This window comes from Galendromus occidentalis, unplaced genomic scaffold, assembly GCF_000255335.2.
Source record: "Galendromus occidentalis unplaced genomic scaffold, Mocc_1.1 scf7180000077438, whole genome shotgun sequence".
NCBI classification, from domain to species: Eukaryota; Metazoa; Arthropoda; class Arachnida; order Mesostigmata; family Phytoseiidae; genus Galendromus; species Galendromus occidentalis.
In genome coordinates, this window is record NW_003805426.1 from 944,911 (window position 1) to 964,542 (window position 19,632).

Here is a 19,632-nt window from a genome sequence, read left to right on the forward strand (position 1 = left end):
CATGACAAGCTTCCGGAAAAAATGAATTTGTCGAGAGACCGATGCTTACGAAGGCTTAGTGAAAACTCGCAGTCTGTCAGGGGGACTCTCGGCTCCGGCCGTCTCTAGCTTTAGTTTGAGAGGGTATGAGCGGCACCGGCGCGGATTGAGGATGGAAGAGCATCTTGAGTTCATTGAGCACTGCTGACTCGCACCATTCCAACCGCTACGAGTTCGAGTCTCCAAGAGCGGTGACAACGTCGGGAATCGACTGCATGGATGAGGAGTTTAAAGAAATCGCGTTCGATCACGCGTCCTTCACTTCTGATAGGAGGAGCTGCTTTACAATCGCTCAAGCTCGTCTCGCCGAGAGGAAATTGGGTAATAGCGCACTGGGGCTTCCTTGCCTCCCATTATTTCCGTCAAAAGCTCCTCGTCTCTAAATGCTGGCGATCCGAGGAGGGATCGTGTATCAAAGGAAATACCGACTGACCGATTCCCGACAGCAATTCCCCTTGATACAGACTCCATGGGATCTCTCTCTCTGGGATTCGTAAATAATTCCAGATTTCACTTTCTGCTAGATTCAAGGAAAACTCTGCTGCTTAGCCAGCTGGTGCTCAGTTTGAACAAGTTCGAGAAGTTCAGAAACTCAACACGGGGGTCCATCAGTAGACGACAGTGATGCTATCGAGCTGACAAGGGAAGTTTTGTCGGATACACGCACAGCATACACGATGCACAGATATCGATCAGACGACGAGGCAAGATTCTCTCCTAGCGTCGCGTCGGCCAAAATCAGGCGTTATCTTGGCCCCGGGCGAAGCGATGACTGATGTAGTCGAATAATATCCCCCTGCCGTCCGAATCGGCATGCCTTATCGGGCCTAATTATCTCATTTTTCTTTCTCCCGAGGAGCCAAAATGCTATTGGGCGTATCGATGTGCGAGGCCGATCACCTGCACGCAGGTACGAGTTGTCTACAATTTTTGGTCGGCCTTAGTGATACCGTGCTGAGACGACGATTGCTCCGTTTTGGCATTGCTCTGAATCACACCTCCAGGAGGATATCTCCGCTCAGTCGGAGTTCGAATGTTGCGCGGATAATTGTTTGGTCCTCATCCATTTGGTGGAGTTGTCATTTGCAGCGAAGGAGACTGCAGACAGTGCGGAAATCGGCGTATGTATACGTGAGATCGGGAAATCGTAGGGAGAGAGGTCGATCATTAGCGGCATTCTCGACCATATTGTCCTTCGAGTTGTTTGGATGAGGATTAGCGACTATGAAGAACTCCGGGAACAGACCCATATATATATCATGGGCCCTTACGGTCCTCCTGTAATAGCAGTATCCAATCATTGTCATCACACAGCTCGCAGTGGTTTGAGACTTGATACCCTGCGGAGCGTTGCATCAGAGACTGCGCGCTGTCTCGCTGATTCGGGGTTCGACTTTCTAGGAGCAACTCTACATTCAAGCACTCGCGACGAGCCACGGTATATCTGACGCAGCGTAGGAGACCTGACTGGTATTCTGATCTGCGATGAACCCATGAAACAATATTCCGTCCTGTCGGGTCCGTGTGGCTCCGTTCTGATCCTGGGTTGCCGTCGGAGCGCGCATCATATCATCACTTTGTACTTCGACCTTCGACTCAGCCTCACAAGAGCTTTTCTTCTCCGGCGAGATATCCGTAGGAGCCCGATCCCCTTCCCCAATGATTCGTGTTGCATCCTCAAGATCGACGTCGTTCGTCTGGACGCTTGCCGGGCTCCCGATCAGATGTCTCCGAGAAGCAGAATCTCGGCCGGAGTACACTCATCGAGCACTGAACTCGAGAGAGAAAATCAATGAATATGGAAAATCTGTATATTCTTTTATTTCGCAACTGGCTCGTCCGAGGGTAAAAGTCTTTTAATGTCAGCTGTGCAGTCGCAACCATCAGCGTCTTTCAGGCTTGGGTCGGCTCCGTGCTCGAGGAGGATTTGTGCGATTTCAGCGTAGTCACAACAGCACGCTGCAAAGCGAGGTACAGTGTTCGTTAGTTGCGGTCAACGCGATTGGGTTTGCTGAAGATAAGAGTCCAAGGGGTCTGGTATTGACGATAATAATAATTGAGTCTCGAACGTCGAATTGAACGGGGGCGACGTCCATCCAGCGTAGCAATCATCCTCACCGTAATGAAGAGCCGTCAGGCCGGACTTGTCTCTCACGTTCACGTCGTCCGGGAACTTCCGCAATAGATACCTCACCAAGTCCACGTGACCTTGATCGCTGGCCCAATGAAGTGGCGAGAGGCCCTCGTCATCTTGAGGAAGCCTCTCAGTCGAGGACAAACGCTTCTCGACCTCCGACGCATCGCCTTCTTTCGCCTGCGAAAAATCAATTGTGAATCGCATGAGAGTAGTAAGCGCGGAACCGAAAAGGGAACCCTCGTACTTGGGAGTCCCGGTCAGGAAGGTTGGCACGGATCATACTCATGTATCTTCCGCTATGCATACCCAGTCGAAGACCGTTTTCTCATCGTCCTTCGTCGATTCCATGGAATGTCGCAAGGTGCTGACGGTCATGCCGAATTGCCCACTTTTGTCGAGTTCGACACTGTGCTTCAACTCCTGCCAGAGAGCCAGTCGTTCACGTATTCACGGAGGCACAATCACTCGTGCTGGTACCTCGGTACCGAAAAAACTGAGGTCAAGATGGATTCATATTACGCTCCGGGAGCGACTCACCGCAAAGTCTGGATCTTTACTTTCTACTATGGCGACATATTCCTCCATCGCCGTGGATCTGGACATCTCCTTCAATGCATTCCAGGCATCCCTAGGATGAAAGAAAGAGAAGCTCGAAGCCCAGGGGAGAAATCCGTTTGACGACACTCTATTCAGTATGAGACTCGCATATCTGCTTTTGTCCGCATTTCTAATCTTGAATCCATACGAACCATTTCTGTTTGCCCTTCGAGTCGAACCAACCATTTGGCCGCTCGGTGTTACAGGCACCCTCGGTGGCCTGTTTGTATCTGCAAATGAATACATCAATATCTTCGTGGGATCGCGAATTTTAGGAAGCATTCTCGGCTCTTCGGGGCGTTCTTCTTCAACCGGATCTCTTTCTCTCCCGTCCCAGAGCGTGCCTCATAGGGGAGACAGAACCGAAGATTTTACCTTGCATATAAAGACAGGAGGCTAGCGTTGTCGAGATCCCCCGCCAACTTTAACGCGACGTGTTTAGTTGCTCTGTTGAAGAAAGCTTCTAACTCCGGAGTGCCTTTTTCTTCCGTCATCTCGGAGGAGCCCCTGGGAAGGAGTAAGGGAGTGCTCTAGACACTTCGGTAGCGAACATCGATGGAACTATTTTTCCGTACACTCTCGTCCTGAAGTTCCTCGGGCAAAGTTAGTCGGTACTTTCCGGAGAGTTCCTCATGATATAATAGGGACGGGCTTTTTTTGCACAGCACGCTGGAACACGTTTCTTATTCTCGAATGAAATCGCGAATGAGTTCGCGCGGGGCCTGGGAACCTCATCGACCTTGGAACTCGTGGAGATTCGCCGAGAGCGGAATCGGCTTCCGGGGGGCACGGGATAATTGATCATGCTCACAGGTCGGCCAATTCGATGAGCTCGGCGAGGAAAATAAACATATGGTGATGGAAATCTGTGGAACTCACGGCATAGAGCGGCGCCGGATGGAACATCAGATGTTTTAACGTCCAGCTGATCCATGTGCTCCTCCCGCCGTTTAAGGCATTTACGGACTCAGCGTAAACACGCCCATCACCAGCGCGCCTGGGGGAGAGCGAGGAGCCGGGATCTCGTGCTATCCCTGTTCGAAGTATTGCCGGGGATCAAATCTGCGCATGGGATTGGAGGAATTTGAGTAGAGGAGAGCGGGAAAAAATCGTTGAGCCCAGCGCCGGCCTCTGGATATGTAGAAACTTTTGACAGGCGGTTCCGACGCTTAGCGCTCACCCAGCACTCACACAGAATAAACACTACGGGCAGCGGTGACTTGGCTCCATAGTCGGAGAATTTTCCTTCCTTCCGGTGACAAGTGACAATCTTTGATGTTCTAAACATGAGTCATTCCCTCATTTGCCGGTGCTGATTGAATTCTCATCCGTGCCTTCATGAGTTTGTCCTGACTGGAGCAGCGCTTCAGCCCACGGAGGGAGGTTTTGCTTGCATTTCGAAAAGTCTGAAGAGCGGATTCGAAATGGCAGCTTCTGGCCCTACTCGGCCCCCTCGGTCCTCGAAGCTCACCAGGGAGTCCTCGGCAAGCGGACTCATATCTGTGATCAGGAACCTCTCCTCGTCACAGGACAATGAAGACAGGTGAGAGTAGAGTCGAAAAGATCCCCAAATTTCCGAGCCGAGTATTCGCTCTGACCGAGTGAGAGAAGCGAGGTACCAAGTCCGGAAGTTCTGATGACGGCGAAAGGGGAGAATACTCTTGCTGAAATTCAATCGTAAATCTCTGCCGTTCTACGAACAGAGATCGCGAGAAGACGAGACTTGAGAAGGAGTTCAAACGTTCCGATCAACGTTTGGACGTACTGATCGATAGTCACAGAGATGCCCTCATCCGAGCCATGCAGGACTTCAACAAGATATCCACCCGGATAACTTCGGCCAGAGATCGTGTCAAACAGGTCAGCCCACGAAAAACACTGTGAGCTCTCTGAGGGTGAAGGTCTCGAGAGAAAGATGGATTCGAGAAACCGATCTCTCCTTTTTTTCCAGGTGAAGCAAAAACTTCAAACCAGTAAGATTTTGCTCCAATGTAAACGCGACGAGCTTCGACGATTGTGGCTCGAGTCAGTGGAACATTCTCATGTACTCCAACTCTTGGAGCAGATCGAAGGTTTGAACTCGGTTCCCCACAAGCTCGACAAGTTCATCAAAGTTGGCCGGTGAGTACCCGCGGTACCGAAATGCGGAATCACCGTCTCTTCGGGCACACAAAACCGAAAAACAGTCTCGCCATTCGGATGAAGCACTGACGTGTACGTCGATTGATCTGCCCCTAGCTATCTGCGAGCCACGATGGATCTCGTGAAGAGCGTCTCGCTTCTCAAAGGGGACCTTGCCGATGTGGATGCCCTCAGAGAGGTTTGTCGAATAATCGATCAGATGAGAGAATTAGGTTCATTCGAGCGAATGAGGCGTTCAATATGGTCACATCTGATCGCTGACATCTCACTCTCTGTCATAATACATATTGGATCGTCCCACAAAGTCTCCGAATCGCTTCCAGGTGAAAGACAGTCTACAACAGCAGAAAGAACAGCTGCACGAAACTTTGATAGAAGAGCTCCACAAGCACATATACGATGAAGTCACACAGGAATGTTTGAATAATTTCCTCAAGATGGGTCGAACGCCGAGAACTGAGAATCATATCAGCCAACGCATTCCCGCCTCAGTCGATATCGACGAACTGCTCAAGATGGAAGACAGCCTAGATAAACTCGATTCGGAAAAGCAAGCCATTATTTTGGTCAGGTGTCTCGTGCTGCTCGAGAAGATACCGGAGAGTGTAGAAATGATCAGGTTTGTCGGATGAGGAAAGATATTCAATAGGGGAGTTTTTCGCTTCCGGAACCAAAAGGTCATGGATGGGTCAACTTTCCAGAGAGCGATGTCAAGGTCATCTGTATAACTCGGTCTCACGGACGACCGCTGCTGTCCTGAAAGGTGGAGAAGGACCCGAACGACTCCTCCAACTGCTCGATTTGATTTTCGCACAATTTAGAACCATCGCCAAGAGGTAAAGGAGATTATCGATCCCTCGGGGCATCCGTTCGAAAATTCGGGATACGCTGTTCGGTAAGACGGGAATTTCTCTTCCGCAGACACGAATTGGTTCTATTGCATCTCCAGCCCCGAGAGGAGATCGTTCGCGACGAAGAGGGCATCGCCTTATCGATGCTGTATACCATGGAGGATATCCACTCGAAGATGCAACATGTTCTGACCACGCTATTGAATTGTTACCTGGGTGCTTCGAGCGTGCGCCAGGAGAACCACAGCGGTTTCGGTGCTCCGGGCAGCGAGAACGTGGACATAAATCTGTTCTTTGTGAGACGCCGTCCCTTCGGAAATTCCGCCAACCCCACGAAACAGAGAAAATTCACACTGTTCAAATTCGATAACTCGCAGTTGGCCATATCCAAGAGCTGCTACCTTCAGGAACAACAAGTTATCAACAGAGACCGGCGTAAGCGAGATTAGGACGTTCGCCTATTTTCGATCGGGTCAGCGAGAGACAGATTCTAATAGCTGCGGCTCGTTTTCAGCCGATGGTATCGCCGGGGGTGCTTGGGATCACGTCGTGTGTACACCCTCATACAAAAATATCACCTATATGTTCAGACCGATGCTTCACTTCGTCGAAGAGATGGAAGACGCTCAGAACAGCCCTCTGCACAATGTCCTTACAGGAGCTGTCGGAGGTTTCTTGGGCATGGTCAACGACGAGCTGCAGGTGATCCGATCGAGTTTCCCGCTTTCATCTTGTAACATCCTCGTGCAGCCGTTTCAAGCTGGGACAGGGGAATTCATTTGGCATAATTTAATAACTACGGAGTCACTCCCCGCAGACGGTGGTCGAGCAATCTGCGAAACTTCTGGAGGACTTCCGGGTGATAACAGATGCCGACACCCTGAAATCAATGAAGGTCACTCGGCCTCTTCTGCACAGCTGCGTCGCGATCGAAGGCATTATTCAAGTGAGAAAACACCTCGTTCCTCCCTAATGAGCTTATCGACTCGATGTAGTCGATCGGAACGTAATCTTCCTGCCTCTTCAAGGTGCTTCGTGAACACGCTCAAGCTCTTCCTCAATTCGCATTTGAGTTTGTTGAGAAGGCGTGCTACGTCGTGGCTCAGTACAGAGAGATCGCAGAAACAGCCTACCGGACAATTGTGCCTCCGCAAGAAGTAAGAGGCTAAATTATTCTTACTCGGGTTCTTAGAGCCAGTGTCGGCCTCAAAGAATATTGAGATCTCATCTAGGGAGTATCTTTCGAAGATGGAACACAGGCCGGTACCGTGTCGTTCATGCATAATAAAAGCATTCATTCCTTCTTCAGATACGACAAACGATCAGCAACCACTGGATTTCTGATCCGGATATCTGCCGCTGCCTCATGGGACTTCCGAACTGGATCAATCTCATTATGCCCACGGACCACGAGGAGGTTCGTAAGGCGATTATATGATCTGTCGAACGCGTAGATAAAACGTGGAATAATTCTCCAAATGTACTTGGATTTTTTCCTCGATCAGCTGGAGGAGAGTCCTGAAGACATTCGCCTACGTAATCAGCAAGAAGTGGGAATTCTGCTCTCGAATCATGGTCAGAAGAAAGTCATTCCATCTTCGGAGATATTCAGCAATATCCATGATCTGAAAATGGTTGCTCATCTATCGGAGGGTCTGGAGTGGTTGAGCTCGAGAATCGGAGGTAGGTTGGTCTTTTGTTGTGGAATGCTTGTTCAGAGAAACCGAGTCTCCTCGAAACAATCTTCACTCCCTCTCTCGAAGCCTTAGAGCGAAGTATCCGACATGACCAATTATTCTTTCTTCCACAGAGATATGCGAATCTCTGAAGGTCGACAAAATACATCAAACCGACGATGCGAGGCTTCAGGAAGCCGTGAAGAAACTAAAGGATCTGTCCTCAGAACTCCAACAGAAGGCGAACATCTGTCTTTTGTTGCTTCATCTCGAGGTAAGATATGGACCACTCGGTCGAAGACCAGAAGCTTTGAGATAAAAAAGTATCTTCGGGATCCGCGTGTCAGTAATCCATCAGAACACAGAGCACGGCCACGCAGAGCAAAGTTCTATGCTATTCGGTAATTTCCAGGTCCGCGTGCACTGCTTCTATTATCTTTTGCCACTGGTGGCTGAAGGACATTTCACGACGTCCGGAAATTCGGTGGACGGTCAAGACACGGACAGGCAGGTCCTGGAGCTCACCGAGGATCTTACTAAGATTGAAGAAGCCCTCAGCACCGCTGTGCACGCCAGGAAACATAAGTTAGAATCGGGAAATTGAGGGCTAACGCATTTTCGGTTACCGCGGGATCCAGACCCAGAGCTCGGTGTGGTCCTGAATATCTCACTAAACATCCGCAGATATGTTTTCGAAGGATTGGGTCAAGTCGTCGCTGTTATCCTCATGAGTGCAGTTCCCCAAATCCACCGCATCAATGACCTGGGAGTTAAGAGGATCTGCCGGTGGGTGACACTCGTTTCGTATAGAATCTCGGAATCCGTAGAAGAATGATCCCTTGTCATGGATTGGAAAATTTCAGGGATATCCACGCAATACAGCAGAAGCTCACGGCCATAGCAGCCGGTCGAGAGGTTTCTTTGGATCACGCGAGACAGTATTTCGAGCTTATGCTGCTCCCGGCTCAAGAGGTCCTGAATGGCATCGTTGAGAACGGACCGCAATTCCAACACCTGGAATACAAGTGAGCTCCAAACCCTCCTCCAAGGGAGTATTCTTGAGCGACGGTGAATTAGGTAGCTGGAATAAGTGGTCCTCGAGCCGAGATCCCGGCACAGAATGGACGCTTCACGTACTTTCCCCCTGCAGGAACCTCTTGGAACTGCTGTGCAGATCTCGACCCGACGAGAAGGATAAGGCTGATTGGTATAACAACCGCTTGAAAGACATCCTATCTGATGTTCCCGTCAAAATTTGATACGATGTCGGCAATCCAGCGATCGGAGCCCTCAACATCAGCCTCCCGGAGGACACCTGTGGTGGATTGCCCCGGCGATTCAGCTGCGAGCATCCCACGAGGCAATATCCCGAATGCCGGATGTTGGCTAATCGACGATTTCCGTGTCGCCATATGCACGAAATTATGAAAATCTAATGTAATATCGAGGGCAAATATCTATGAAAGATGATATAGAATCCACAGCTTGATGAGTTCTGATACGCCCACTTCTGAGTGAGTTTCATGAGTGTGCATTCGCGAGGGAACGGGCCCATGTACTCGATCTACCCCTGCGGCTCGGAGTTGAGTTAGATAATAATATATGTGTATCCATGAGAATATTCATGATCAGTTCCCAGAATATTTATTAACATAGACTTTGACTCAGAAAAGATGAAGCGAGAGCAGTTTTGGGCCTGCTATCCGCAGCTCTATTGGTGTCTGCGCTCTCATGTGTTCCGTCACGATGGGCGTCACGGTTAGTCTCCGGTCGCAGACAATTGGCACTTCGGGAGTAACACTGTCCAAACGCTTCCATGAATACTTATAGCTCGGAAAACTTAAGCAGAGGCTCACAGTCTCTTTCCTCATCACGGAACCCGACCTGGAGCGCCACGGATCATAAAGGTACTTGAGCTCTTGACGCATCGTTCAGTGTCCCTGGATTTCCTATTTCCTCCGCCCGCACATCGAGCCACTCTAGCAGACGAATAAAGAACCTTCCAAAACGGGCTCCTCCAGACCGAATTATTGTGACCGGACAGAACTTCGATCGGGTGCTCTCCTGCATTTCCTACCTATCCTTCCGTGATTCATTCTCTCGAAACCCTCATGCCGAAGCATTGCGAGACCGATCTCGGATTGAGGATTTCGTCACTTGGAGCGGGTTCCCTCTCCGAATCTCTCGAGCGAGATATGAAGATTCCCATCGGAAAACCTAATATCAACAATATTTCCCGAGGACCCTTCAGGATTTTGGTCCCCAATGTGGGATCAGCGGCTTCCGCGAGACTCTGCTCGGGCCATGTAGAGTCCCGTTTCTTCACCTACTTAATCGAACTACCTCCGTGTATTCTGCTGCATCCTGTGTCGTTTATGCAAGTGCCGATGAAGATTTCGCGGTGACAGAGGATCGATGATGGCTCGGAAGACCTCGTAAGAGTAACTCGGGGCAAGAAAAATTTGAAGTTACCGCCCAGAGATCCAACACTGAGGTGATCAAGCCGTACAATGGTCACCAGCAGTGATTTGCGATGGGTTCGCCTGCCAACCGAACAGGAAATAACCTGTAGACGCTCCAAGGATTACAGCGAGACATATCCACACATTGAAATACATGAACAGTAACATCAGCAGATATCCAAGCGTCAGCTGAACGACATATATGGCTGTTTGTGATAGGTGGCTAGTACTTGTTATCCTGCAAAGGAGAATGTTGCTCTCAGACTTGGGAGTAGAACTCCGGCTGGAAGTTTATGGAAGTTTCCGGCCTTGTCGGTCGGAGGGTCCGAAAGCGAAGTGAGCGGAAGACGAAAAATTCAGACAGAAAACTCACTTCACAGTAGACTCGGTCTCGGGAGTCGCGGGAGCGGACGTCTCTCCGTTGACGCCATTCGACGTTCGAATCGAGGAATACCTGGATACGGAATTTGACTTTCTCAATTCCTAAAATCCGATCCGCCAAGGGGAATATCGATTTGGATGGACAGAAAAATTCTCACCTGATCTGTTGACTTTTTATCAACAGTCGAGCCCGCAGGAACTTGAGGTATTCGTAGAAAAGCGCCATGAAGAAAACGACGCCGCATGATCCGAGCATTCCCCAAGCACCTTCTATCTGTAGAATTTCATAGAAATCATCATATTTCTCCGGAAAAATTAGGCTTTCATGCTGAAGGGGGGGACATTGATGAAAAATTGAGCTAGGATTCCCCTCAAACACGATGAATCCATACCGATATACTGAACTTACATTCCACCAATCGAAGAGGAACGTTCCTGACGTTCCGAAATAGAAGCTCACATGCATCATCTGTAAAAAACAGCATTATTCGATTGCTCGCCACCTATTTGACTATCATAGGGGTTTCGTCATGATTCGATTTGATCTCCAGGATTTCGAAGAACCACTGGTCTCGGATCGCACGGATTCGGGAACTGACCGGCATTGGCTTTGCCGACACCGAATGCGGTTTCGGAGATTCACCCATCGCTTCGTGAGCCATTGAGTGGTGAGAATGGCTGGACATTGCTCCGTCTGAAGGAAAGATATCGTTGGTGAATTGTCGAGCTTCAGGAGGGCATCGATCAGCCAAGAACCAATCATAAATCGATTTTTATGCTGTGAAAAATATTCCCGGATCGTTCCGTGCGTTCGTTCGGGTTCGGTTTGAGTCAATCGGCTCCGGGGTCAGCAGTCTACTCAAAAGGGGTAGGATGGCCCCCCTCTGGCAGTCCCCGAGAATTACGATCAACGACTAAAGTAGCTCCAAGATCTCCTCCTAGACCACCGAGGGTAACGCGAACATGGAGCCGAACGGGGCGATTGATGTTGAGAGGTGGATATTCTCGGACATCACCCGCATTAAATGAATTATATTTGTTCCGGTCGACGCTGGCTGGCCCACTTGACGCTTAACAAGGAATATGTGCTCCGCGTGCTACCTCTCTTCTTTTCACGCTATGACAAAGCAGACACGAATCGAGGAAACGCTATAAATAAAAATTCCACACACTCGACTCTCAATTATTCGAAAACCACAATCCCCGACCCAGTGGACAGCACTCCGGAATCCTCGTTGCGGTTCTCCGTTGAGATGATTTTATCGGAAGATGACGGTACAGCAAAGCAGACAAAGGAGCAGCGAACCTAATCGAGCCGATTGACGAGCATTCTCCAGGAATGCAGGGCATTTCTGAATCGATGCAGGCAATCGATTGCTCTCTCAGGGCATCTATTCTCTCTCGAACTGCGCATAACGGTATCACAGTTTGGTTTGAATGCATCCCGATCTTGATCTTTTTCGAAAGTATCCTTTCGCTAATCTCCAACTTTCCCTCGGAACCGTCAGTGAGTCTCGAGCGAGGAAACATTTCTCGATCGTGAGGCGTACGGATGGCTTGAAGTTCCCATAGCGATTCGGAAAATAGTCTAATATCAATGTTCGGCGCTCGAGCACGTATTGAGAGCTACTTCGGATCGGAGAGCGGTTCAGTCACGGAGATTTCCCTGCAAGTCAATTCCGCTCAGTCTCTAGAGTGGAGCAGCATACTCGTGAGTCGAATGATTCTGAATTGCAGAGGGGATATCCAATCTCAATCTGTTGCGAGACAATTTTCCTCCGAAAGTGCGTGGATCCTCACTTACACCCTCTCCTGGGAAACTAGACTTCTCGGAACGCGTGTGGTCTTGACGGCGGCGGGACGCACTCGGAGACTGGCCGAAACTATGGTGACTTCAGGACTGCAGTTCATCATCCCTAAACTCCCATGGGAGCGAAACCTGACCCGCACACTGACCCAGCTGGGAGCCGGCTCCCCGATCGAGCAATATGGCCGGTGTTATCTAGCGAAAAAGCTCGAGGGGGCCATTGCCTAGTCTGCCATTATTCGAACGAGAATAATCGCTTGAGATAACTTGCCACTTGCCCCGAACCGAGTTCCAAACGGAAAAGATAGAATAGCGAATCAACCGCTGTGCGCGAAGGTCAGTGACTCGGTTGTTCCAACAAGTTGTCTTTTGAAGGATACGGTCGATCCCGTACAAGCTGGCAGAAAACTCACCTTGCTTGCTCTCGTAACTAAGCTACTTTCACTGAGCTTCAAGCCCGAAACAGCCTTTCATCGCTTTATAGTGGAGCCTGGAGTGTTTGTTAGAGAAACTCGAATAGAGAGGGTCTCCCAGATGGCAAGAGTGAAAATGTCGGAAAGCTCTCCGCCGCGCCCACTAATCAGCGGAACTCGGAGCGAGCAGTGATCACTCGCGAACACCGGGGCTCGCGAAACTCCGATTCCCGGAAGCTCTAGAACGATTTCGCGGAAGTCCGATGTGCGAATGCCCGGGAGGCCGGTGAACGATAAGTCGCTTCAGTATACATGTCCGCCTCTGTATCAGGGGGCGAATCTATGAAGTTCTAATGTGAGCATTAGGTCGAATGGTATCGCTATCAACGCGAAGAATCGGGCGGAATTCCGATGGGTCCTAGATGAGACGGGGTATTTCATCAATTTTTTGAGAATGAGTTTCCGCGCTAGGAATGAGAATGTCATATGAAAGCTTGCTCGACCTCGCGCCTCGCTGAATATTTGGAACTCCGAAGGTATCGTGATCCTGAGCTGACAATGATTGAAGATGATGAGCACCGGAATCAAGATATTCCGAACTTAAGAATCCAATCCGAATCCGCAGATTCCGAGGAGCAGATGGCATCCGGCGATCTGCTCCGGAGCGGGTTTCGATTCAATCGAGGGAAAAAGCGATCCCCGCTGTCTGCTCCGAGAGAGGAATCTCGCGGCGCGGCTTTCGAATATTTTGGCGATCAGAGAGCGATCACTATCTTTGAGGATTTTTGCGAGGATATGAGGGATGGAAGCGGAAGCGACTTTCTATCGCCCGCGCGGGTTCCTCTTCGATTGCTGGTTTGTCATACCTGATCTTTCAATGGAGCACGGTATTGGACGAATCTGCGGAAAATTATCCCCGTCATCCCCCATACTCCTGTTCGGAGAGGTTCGGACTTGAGACCCGAACCGCGATAAGATTTTGGCGAAAATCGATTCTTGGGTAGGTGGGCCAAGCCGCCAAGATCCGAGTCCCGGAATGTGTTCCACATGGTCAGGGCACTTCCTTCAGTCAGAATGCCGCACGATTCCCATGACGGTAATTCAGTACCCTTTCCAGGGAATTTCGCACTCGACCACACTGAGTCGCGACCCCGACTCGTGGAACGCAGCTCTCCTCCGGATGTCTTGAGGAGAGCCGGGGAGCATAGCGAAGGATTCCTATCTCGAGAATGAGAAGGAAGGGAATGCTCTTCACTCTTCACATACCGACCGTCGGTGTTCAAATCAGATCCTCTGCCTGACGAGCATCCGACCCCCAAGAGGTGTCAATGTTGCATACGAAAAACCGGCGCGGCGCGACGCATAAACAATCGTCTCTGCGTGCATGGAGGGATTTGCTATCATTCAGTAGTCATGTGTTCGACACCGATCAGATGACGTCATGGCGAGGGCGACTTTGCGAGAGAAGCGGTGTTCTCGAATCTAATTCCGAGACCGTTCGCAATTCACAGTACAAGAGCGACATCTTCGGAGGTGAGTTCTTCTTCCTTCCTCGATGATGTGCTTATGATAGAGCCTGCGGAGCGATCGAAGAGAGCCCGCACCAGCGCCGCGGGCTCCAAATCGAATGGAGATTGATACTGAGGGATATCAACTCGATTTTACGCATTCGATGCAAATAGAGACTTCGGTCCACCAGAGTGTCAGGGTATTGCAGATGGATGAGAAACCTTCGACTTCAAAATCTGGCGATGACTTCACCTTCCGCCGTCCACTGACTCCGGATGAGATTTTGCTGCCCATCACCGCTATTGGAAGTGAGTAATGAAAATATTGCTCTTCAACTCATTACCTGATCGGGGTAGCCCTCGTAGGTGGGACTGGGAGGAGTGAAATTAGGAACTTCCGTCGACTCGATCAACCGTGAGATCATGTTCACACGAGCGCATAACGTCGAGCCCGGCTCTCGTCCCACTATCATAATCATGACCATTCCAGAATCCGATGATGGAAAGAATGTTCCGCTCTCCTCCCTACCGGAAGACATCGACCCGGTAGTGAGACATATTCTGAGCCTCCAAAAATATTTCGACGATGTCTCCCAAACTCTCCAGGTAGGACCCCTGTAGGTCGTGGGGGGAAAGAAGTAAATTAATCAGTATTCCTCGACCATGTTCATTGATGGATCAAGAGTTCATTTTCTGACATAGAGGAGACCTTGCAGGAGTCTTCCGAAGGTGAGGAGGGGGAATGGGTACATCCCAGGGTACCCGAGGAACCCGTATCGCGAAACTGTACGCTACCGGGTCGAGGCCGCAAAATCTCTGAGTGAGTTTCATGAGATTCTCTGGGTTGGGTCCGAGCACGGCTTTCGAGGAGAGCACGCGGCGTTTGACATCTCGTCGAGGATAGGAAAAACGGACGCTTGTCGGAACGCTTATATTAATAGGTTTCTCCACAGCGATCTGCTCTGGGAGCTCGGTCAGAATTGCGTGAAAGTGATAGCTCAGATGGTGGGCTTCTCCTCCGCGGAGGTGGACGCGCTGAAAATGTTGGTCGGAGCCATGTTCGGTCTCATGTCGGAAATTTGTCATCAGTGGAGAGTTCGAATGGTCTGAGCAAAACATCATTATTCGTCACGGGATTTTATTAAGCGCAAGCCGCGGCGGGGACCCGATTGGTGCATCTGGAGCCAACCGCATGAATCGTTTTTAGGACTCAACCGATCGAGAGGAATGTCCTGGGGAAGACGAAGCCCTGAATCTGGCGCTCATGACGGCAGGTTTCCCCGACGGGATTGGAAGCGTTCTGAGTCATGTCAACTGGGTCCGCCGCGAGAGACAGCGATGGTTGGGCAAATGCATCGCAATGGCTTCGGGGTGAGTGACAATTTTTCCGGAGCTGGTCACGTTGCCCCGCGATCGCCATGCTGTTCGACCTCTGAAGACTAGAATGTTCTGTTGATAAAACTCTTACTCTGGAATAACTGATCATTGCCTTCGAAAAACCAGGAAGCGGAATCCTCACGGCGACAAAACATCAGAATCGTCCGGCGCTGCAAGCGCGTCGGACCCCAGCTCAGAGAAAGAACAGTTCTCAGCCTCCGGTTCCGCCATGGAATTTGAGTCAAGTAGAACAAGCTCGAAGTCACCCTCCGCGATGGACATCGGCTCGGGAAGGAGCTCTGCCATGGACACGGCGCCGCCGTCCCCATCGGATTCCGCTTTCCATCTCCCAGATCAGACGCAAGCCTCTGGACAGTCGAGCGCGGACGGTCGCGAGTACCTCGCTCGATGAGAAGGATGCTAGCTCGCACTGAAGCTTCTAAGAGATGCTGGGGAAACGGAGAGGACCGCCTCCTCGGGAACCGGCGCGAGAACATCCGGACAGGAATGGTGTACATCGGAGGCAAGGCTCTCGGATATCGCAAGGATTAGGAACCAATCAGCCGGAACTCGGCCGCGCGAGATAAGCTCCTAGTCATATGACGATATTTAAATCAGTGATCAGGACCAGTAATTCTGTAAATAGAGCAGAAGGCGCAATACATATCTCTACATCGCGAGGGGCCTATTGATGTCCCCCTGCCCCTGTCTCGTGGTTCTCTCCGCGTTTCTCATGAGTTTTTTGGCTTTCCTGGAACAAAAACTCATCATCAGAAGATTTAATCAAATTCGCCTAAGATATACACCTCAACACCAATCACATCCGCTCCTTCGGTGTGATCAGTGATCGGCCGTACGTACCCTTCAGATCCGTGGAAGTCCCTCAAGACGAGATTCAAGCGTAAATGTAGTAGCGAATTCGGACGAGTATACCGATTATAGCGGGGACTCCAATAGGGGGACTCCAAATCGGATACAATGCTCTTTCATGCTGAATCTGTGCGGAATATGGTTGAGGGAGAACCCTTCATAATCCTGATCTCCCCACTACATTCTGACTCCGGCGGAAAGCTATTTTCTGAGTCATCTGTGACACTGCGCTTGGGGTCGGGTCTCTTCGTGTCCAGTGATTGTAGCCGTTACCGTTTCCTCGGTGTAGCATTCTCCCGTTGCTTCGCTCGGCGCCGCGGCTCTGCTCTCGCAAGCTCCTGGTAGAAGAGTCAAGTCTTTGTCCTTCGTTGGAAATTCGATCACGGACAGTCGGCAGGATGCTGGAAAGCACCTGTATGCCGACCTTCGCTGTGTTCCAGCTGCGCTGAGGAGTCGGTGTCTATTGATAACTGGCTGGATGGATCGGGTTGAGTTGCTGCGATGTTTACACGTATTGGAATCTTTGTTCTATCCACGAGCGGAATCAGAGTATCACAATGCCTGGCTTATTCGTGAATTGAGTTAGAGGGCTGGGCTGGCCATCGCCGGGAGAACCTTGCAGAAATCGTTGTTCGTGTTCGTACAAGATTTAGAGCAGGCATTCCACCACAAGAGTGTTCCGGGGCCCGAGCAATCGGAAGAGAGACAGAGATCCTGGGGGAAATTAGGAGCTCCTCGCGCTGTAACCGTGCGCTACCAGCATACGACGAATTTGAGTATTCGCAGTGGGGGACCAGATCCGAGGCAGATAGCCCCCGAAGCGAAAACGTCTTGCTCTCCAAATGGGCGTATGGGTTGTCACGAATGGGTCGTACAATGTCATACAATGTCGTTTTTCATTCCATCAATTCAGTTGTATCTAAGTCGGGCGAACCGATTCAACTATCGTGCGGAAATCGCTCTCAAGCCGTCCATTGCAGAGCGATTTCGAAAATGAAGGCGATGATTGAGCCGAGAATCCCGATCGACCAGATGTAAGCGACGGCTTCGAAGTCGGTCAGACTCATGGAATCAAACTCTTTCGCGTCACCCCGGGAACAGCCACTCCAGACGCCAGCGATCTCTTCCCACCATTTATCCAACACCCCGCAGTCGGCCAGCCAATTGATTCTGTAAAGGAACGCTACGATGACTGATATCGAGACGGGGTCAGAGCTCTTCGCTATGACGCGCGAGAAATGAAGCACCTACCGATCGTTGATCCCTCTTCGAATGTCCTCGCGAAGGTCAAAACTCATGTGGAATACGGCGTTGAACGACAATACTGGGTTCTGACTGACGTAGAATTCTCCTCTCGGCATTTCTCTGCACTTCCCTTCCGCAGCTATAGCCTCCACCGGCCTTGACGTGATGACCGAAGCCTCTTCGCGGAGAATGAGTTCGAGCACCTTTTTGTTCAGAATCTCCTTCGCATTAACGTTGGTTTTCTCTCGAAGCATACGCCGATATATGGCCTGCACGTAGTCGGCCGAATGAGTCTGCATCGATATTATTTTTGAAATGAGCATGATTTCGTCGAACAAGATGCTGAGTCTCGAAGAGAGTCCCGAGTGCCGGCGGGAAACCTTCGAGCGCAACAATAAGCTCCGAGAAGCCGTGAATGGTCGGTACGAAGAGAGAAAACTAACCCTCAGAGCCTGTTCGCCAGCACTGTCTTTCGCCACATAGAGGGCATGCTTACTGCGATGCAGGTCGAGTAAAGTCTCGATGCGGGGTTTTCCGGGTTTGAACATGATCGACGCCTTCAATTGGCCCGCGAATACGCTCATCAAAATTAGCGAGACCGCCAAGAACCAGCTAATCCAAAGAATCCTGATGGAATCCCTGTTCGGAGGAGGATTCGTAGAACCTGGGAATTCCAATAGGACGGAATCGAATCTTTCCCTCAACGGAAGATAAATTCTCAAACGATACCGACTTTCCGACTCAACGTCATTCAGACCTTCATTCAAAGCGTTCCCGGCCAGAACGAAGATGTATGTTCCGAGTGCGTTCGACAGCGAAACTTTCACAACATCGGTGAACATTTCACATAATATAAAGTGGAAGAGGGACATGAGTAGAGCCATCACGAAGAGGCCCGAGATCAAAGCAAGCCACACGCTCCCCTGGAGGGCCAGAACGATTGCGAAGGGATTCTGCTCGAAAGTCGACAAACGTCCATTCATAAGCATAAGCTCGATTGGGTGCAGCGGGTACGTCTGTTCCGCGATCAGCATTTTCTCCGCTGTTGGATTCGTGGGACACAGCGTCATATCAGCTTCCTGGAAGGGAAAACTCGCCGACATTGATCGACGAGGGCCAGACAACGAGAATTCCGGATACGAGGAAGCTCGTTGGGACATACATATGTATTCCTATAGCTTCAAAGTAGAGTCTCCCAAGGAGGTACATGGTATCAAACCTTCTTTGGCAGTCGACTCGTGTACTTACTCCACGCTGAAGCTTCCCGAGCGCGCCACTCCAGGAGCCATTCTTCATCTCTAATCCCCAAGCACCAGATTCCACGATTTCATATCTAGAGAAGCGAGAAGCACAAAATGGTGATTCACAACACTCCACAAGCCCAGAAGCTTTGACTGATAGCTCTGACTGAGTATAACTTACTCCAAGGACATTGATTCGGATAGCGCTTGTATGAGATGTCCATTGAATCCTTGGATGGGAACATTTCTCCCAGGTCCTTCGAAAGTTTGGTAAGGATAATACTGGAAAGGTTGCAGAGCGTAGCTCGACGCCCCATGCAGACGAATCTTCCGGGAAACCGTTGCTTCATGTCATGGATACACGGAGGTGGACTGGACCACACGGTCAAATCCTGAAACTAGTCTCGGATTCCTCGACGGCTTCACTAGCCGGGAAAATTCTCACCTCGAAAGTGGCGACCCGAATAACTCCGGAGTAGTTCATGTTTCACCAAGAGAGGACCTCAACCACCGACCGGACGGAACAAGGCATGAACTCGATATTCCTGCCGGGGTTCGGGTACAATTGATATCGACAAGGCAAATAAACGATCATGAACGTGCGAGCTCCTTGTCTGCCAATGTATCTTAGATGAGCCAAATGGAGGGCTTATCGCGCGAATTATGCGAGCCGAACATTGTTTCATACATCGAGAGTTTTTTACTGTCGGATCGCAGAGCTCGATAGAGATCTACTGTACGAAATCTTGCAATATATCATCGCTGTTCGAGGCAAATGGCTCTAGCTTTCGGAAAAAAAACTTCCAGGTCCCCATCGTCGGAATTGGAGTCGGCGCTCGGGAGCCCGAGGCTCGAAACCCTCAGAGATACGGCCACTTCGTAAATT

General features: G+C 50.3%; 5 protein-coding genes across 5 annotated transcripts; 2 read left to right on the plus strand and 3 right to left on the minus strand.

Annotated features, from left to right (window-relative positions):
- Nucleotides 1–1,841: 1,841 nt before the first annotated feature.
- LOC100902168 (acyl-CoA-binding domain-containing protein 6) lies at nucleotides 1,842–3,707 on the minus strand. Its single transcript, XM_003743043.1, has 7 exons — nucleotides 3,653–3,707; nucleotides 3,149–3,280; nucleotides 2,926–3,003; nucleotides 2,714–2,804; nucleotides 2,483–2,596; nucleotides 2,158–2,353; nucleotides 1,842–1,998 (listed from the first exon to the last, which is right to left on the minus strand). The coding sequence occupies exons 1-7, from the start codon at nucleotides 3,655–3,657 to the stop codon at nucleotides 1,859–1,861; spliced, it is 756 nt and encodes a 251-aa protein (XP_003743091.1). The 5' UTR covers nucleotides 3,658–3,707; the 3' UTR covers nucleotides 1,842–1,858.
- A 490-nt stretch (nucleotides 3,708–4,197) lies between these two features.
- Sec8 (exocyst complex component secretory 8) lies at nucleotides 4,198–8,818 on the plus strand. The gene is made up of 17 exons (XM_029111405.1): nucleotides 4,198–4,316; nucleotides 4,477–4,633; nucleotides 4,725–4,894; nucleotides 5,012–5,093; nucleotides 5,239–5,534; nucleotides 5,617–5,751; nucleotides 5,837–6,201; nucleotides 6,248–6,468; nucleotides 6,584–6,712; nucleotides 6,795–6,923; nucleotides 7,076–7,183; nucleotides 7,272–7,449; nucleotides 7,577–7,716; nucleotides 7,855–8,027; nucleotides 8,127–8,228; nucleotides 8,306–8,467; nucleotides 8,593–8,818. Exons 1-17 carry the CDS (start codon nucleotides 4,198–4,200, stop codon nucleotides 8,699–8,701), a joined length of 2,775 nt encoding a protein of 924 aa, XP_028967238.1. The 3' UTR covers nucleotides 8,702–8,818.
- A 985-nt stretch (nucleotides 8,819–9,803) lies between these two features.
- Nucleotides 9,804–12,643, minus strand: Ctr1A (Copper transporter 1A). Its single transcript, XM_003743044.2, has 6 exons — nucleotides 12,506–12,643; nucleotides 10,885–10,979; nucleotides 10,695–10,754; nucleotides 10,444–10,559; nucleotides 10,278–10,358; nucleotides 9,804–10,142 (listed from the first exon to the last, which is right to left on the minus strand). Exons 2-6 carry the CDS (start codon nucleotides 10,969–10,971, stop codon nucleotides 9,941–9,943), a joined length of 546 nt encoding a protein of 181 aa, XP_003743092.1. The 5' UTR covers nucleotides 10,972–10,979; nucleotides 12,506–12,643; the 3' UTR covers nucleotides 9,804–9,940.
- A 1,579-nt stretch (nucleotides 12,644–14,222) lies between these two features.
- LOC100898123 (uncharacterized) lies at nucleotides 14,223–15,826 on the plus strand. Its single transcript, XM_003743100.1, has 6 exons — nucleotides 14,223–14,322; nucleotides 14,504–14,619; nucleotides 14,730–14,833; nucleotides 14,967–15,117; nucleotides 15,221–15,384; nucleotides 15,517–15,826. Exons 1-6 carry the CDS (start codon nucleotides 14,223–14,225, stop codon nucleotides 15,800–15,802), a joined length of 921 nt encoding a protein of 306 aa, XP_003743148.1. The 3' UTR covers nucleotides 15,803–15,826.
- Nucleotides 15,827–17,222: 1,396 nt separating this feature from the next.
- Nucleotides 17,223–19,230, minus strand: LOC100898263 (glutamate receptor ionotropic, NMDA 1-like). Its single transcript, XM_029111399.1, has 7 exons — nucleotides 19,192–19,230; nucleotides 18,928–19,028; nucleotides 18,754–18,838; nucleotides 18,263–18,584; nucleotides 17,949–18,169; nucleotides 17,512–17,798; nucleotides 17,223–17,430 (listed from the first exon to the last, which is right to left on the minus strand). The coding sequence occupies exons 1-7, from the start codon at nucleotides 19,228–19,230 to the stop codon at nucleotides 17,223–17,225; spliced, it is 1,263 nt and encodes a 420-aa protein (XP_028967232.1).
- Between the last annotated feature and the right edge of the window lie 402 nt (nucleotides 19,231–19,632).

Excerpts from the sequence above, each read along its gene's own strand:
- LOC100898123 (XM_003743100.1), top strand. The coding sequence starts at position 14,223 with ATGGATGAGAAACCTTCGACTTCAAAATCTGGCGATGACTTCACCTTC. Across the intron at positions 14,620-14,729 it reads ATGTCTCCCAAACTCTCCAG|GAGTCTTCCGAAGGTGAGGA; the intron begins GTAGGACCCCTG and ends GAGACCTTGCAG. Across the intron at positions 15,385-15,516 it reads TGCATCGCAATGGCTTCGGG|GAAGCGGAATCCTCACGGCG; the intron begins GTGAGTGACAAT and ends TCGAAAAACCAG.
- Ctr1A (XM_003743044.2), bottom strand. The coding sequence starts at position 10,971 with ATGTCCAGCCATTCTCACCACTCAATGGCTCACGAAGCGATGGGTGAA. Across the intron at positions 10,755-10,884 it reads TGTCGGCAAAGCCAATGCCG|ATGATGCATGTGAGCTTCTA; the intron begins GTCAGTTCCCGA and ends TGTTTTTTACAG. Across the intron at positions 10,143-10,277 it reads GAGACCGAGTCTACTGTGAA|GATAACAAGTACTAGCCACC; the intron begins GTGAGTTTTCTG and ends TCTCCTTTGCAG.
- Sec8 (XM_029111405.1), top strand. The coding sequence starts at position 4,198 with ATGGCAGCTTCTGGCCCTACTCGGCCCCCTCGGTCCTCGAAGCTCACC. Across the intron at positions 4,317-4,476 it reads TCACAGGACAATGAAGACAG|AGATCGCGAGAAGACGAGAC; the intron begins GTGAGAGTAGAG and ends TTCTACGAACAG. Across the intron at positions 8,468-8,592 it reads TTCCAACACCTGGAATACAA|GAACCTCTTGGAACTGCTGT; the intron begins GTGAGCTCCAAA and ends TTCCCCCTGCAG.
- LOC100898263 (XM_029111399.1), bottom strand. The coding sequence starts at position 19,230 with ATGAACTACTCCGGAGTTATTCGGGTCGCCACTTTCGAG. Across the intron at positions 18,839-18,927 it reads TCCGAATCAATGTCCTTGGA|ATATGAAATCGTGGAATCTG; the intron begins GTAAGTTATACT and ends TCGCTTCTCTAG. Across the intron at positions 18,585-18,753 it reads TCGGGAAGCTTCAGCGTGGA|GAAGCTGATATGACGCTGTG; the intron begins GTAAGTACACGA and ends TTTCCCTTCCAG.
- LOC100902168 (XM_003743043.1), bottom strand. Across the intron at positions 3,004-3,148 it reads CTCCTGTCTTTATATGCAAG|ATACAAACAGGCCACCGAGG; the intron begins GTAAAATCTTCG and ends ATTCATTTGCAG. Across the intron at positions 2,597-2,713 it reads GTAAAGATCCAGACTTTGCG|GAGTTGAAGCACAGTGTCGA; the intron begins GTGAGTCGCTCC and ends GCTCTCTGGCAG.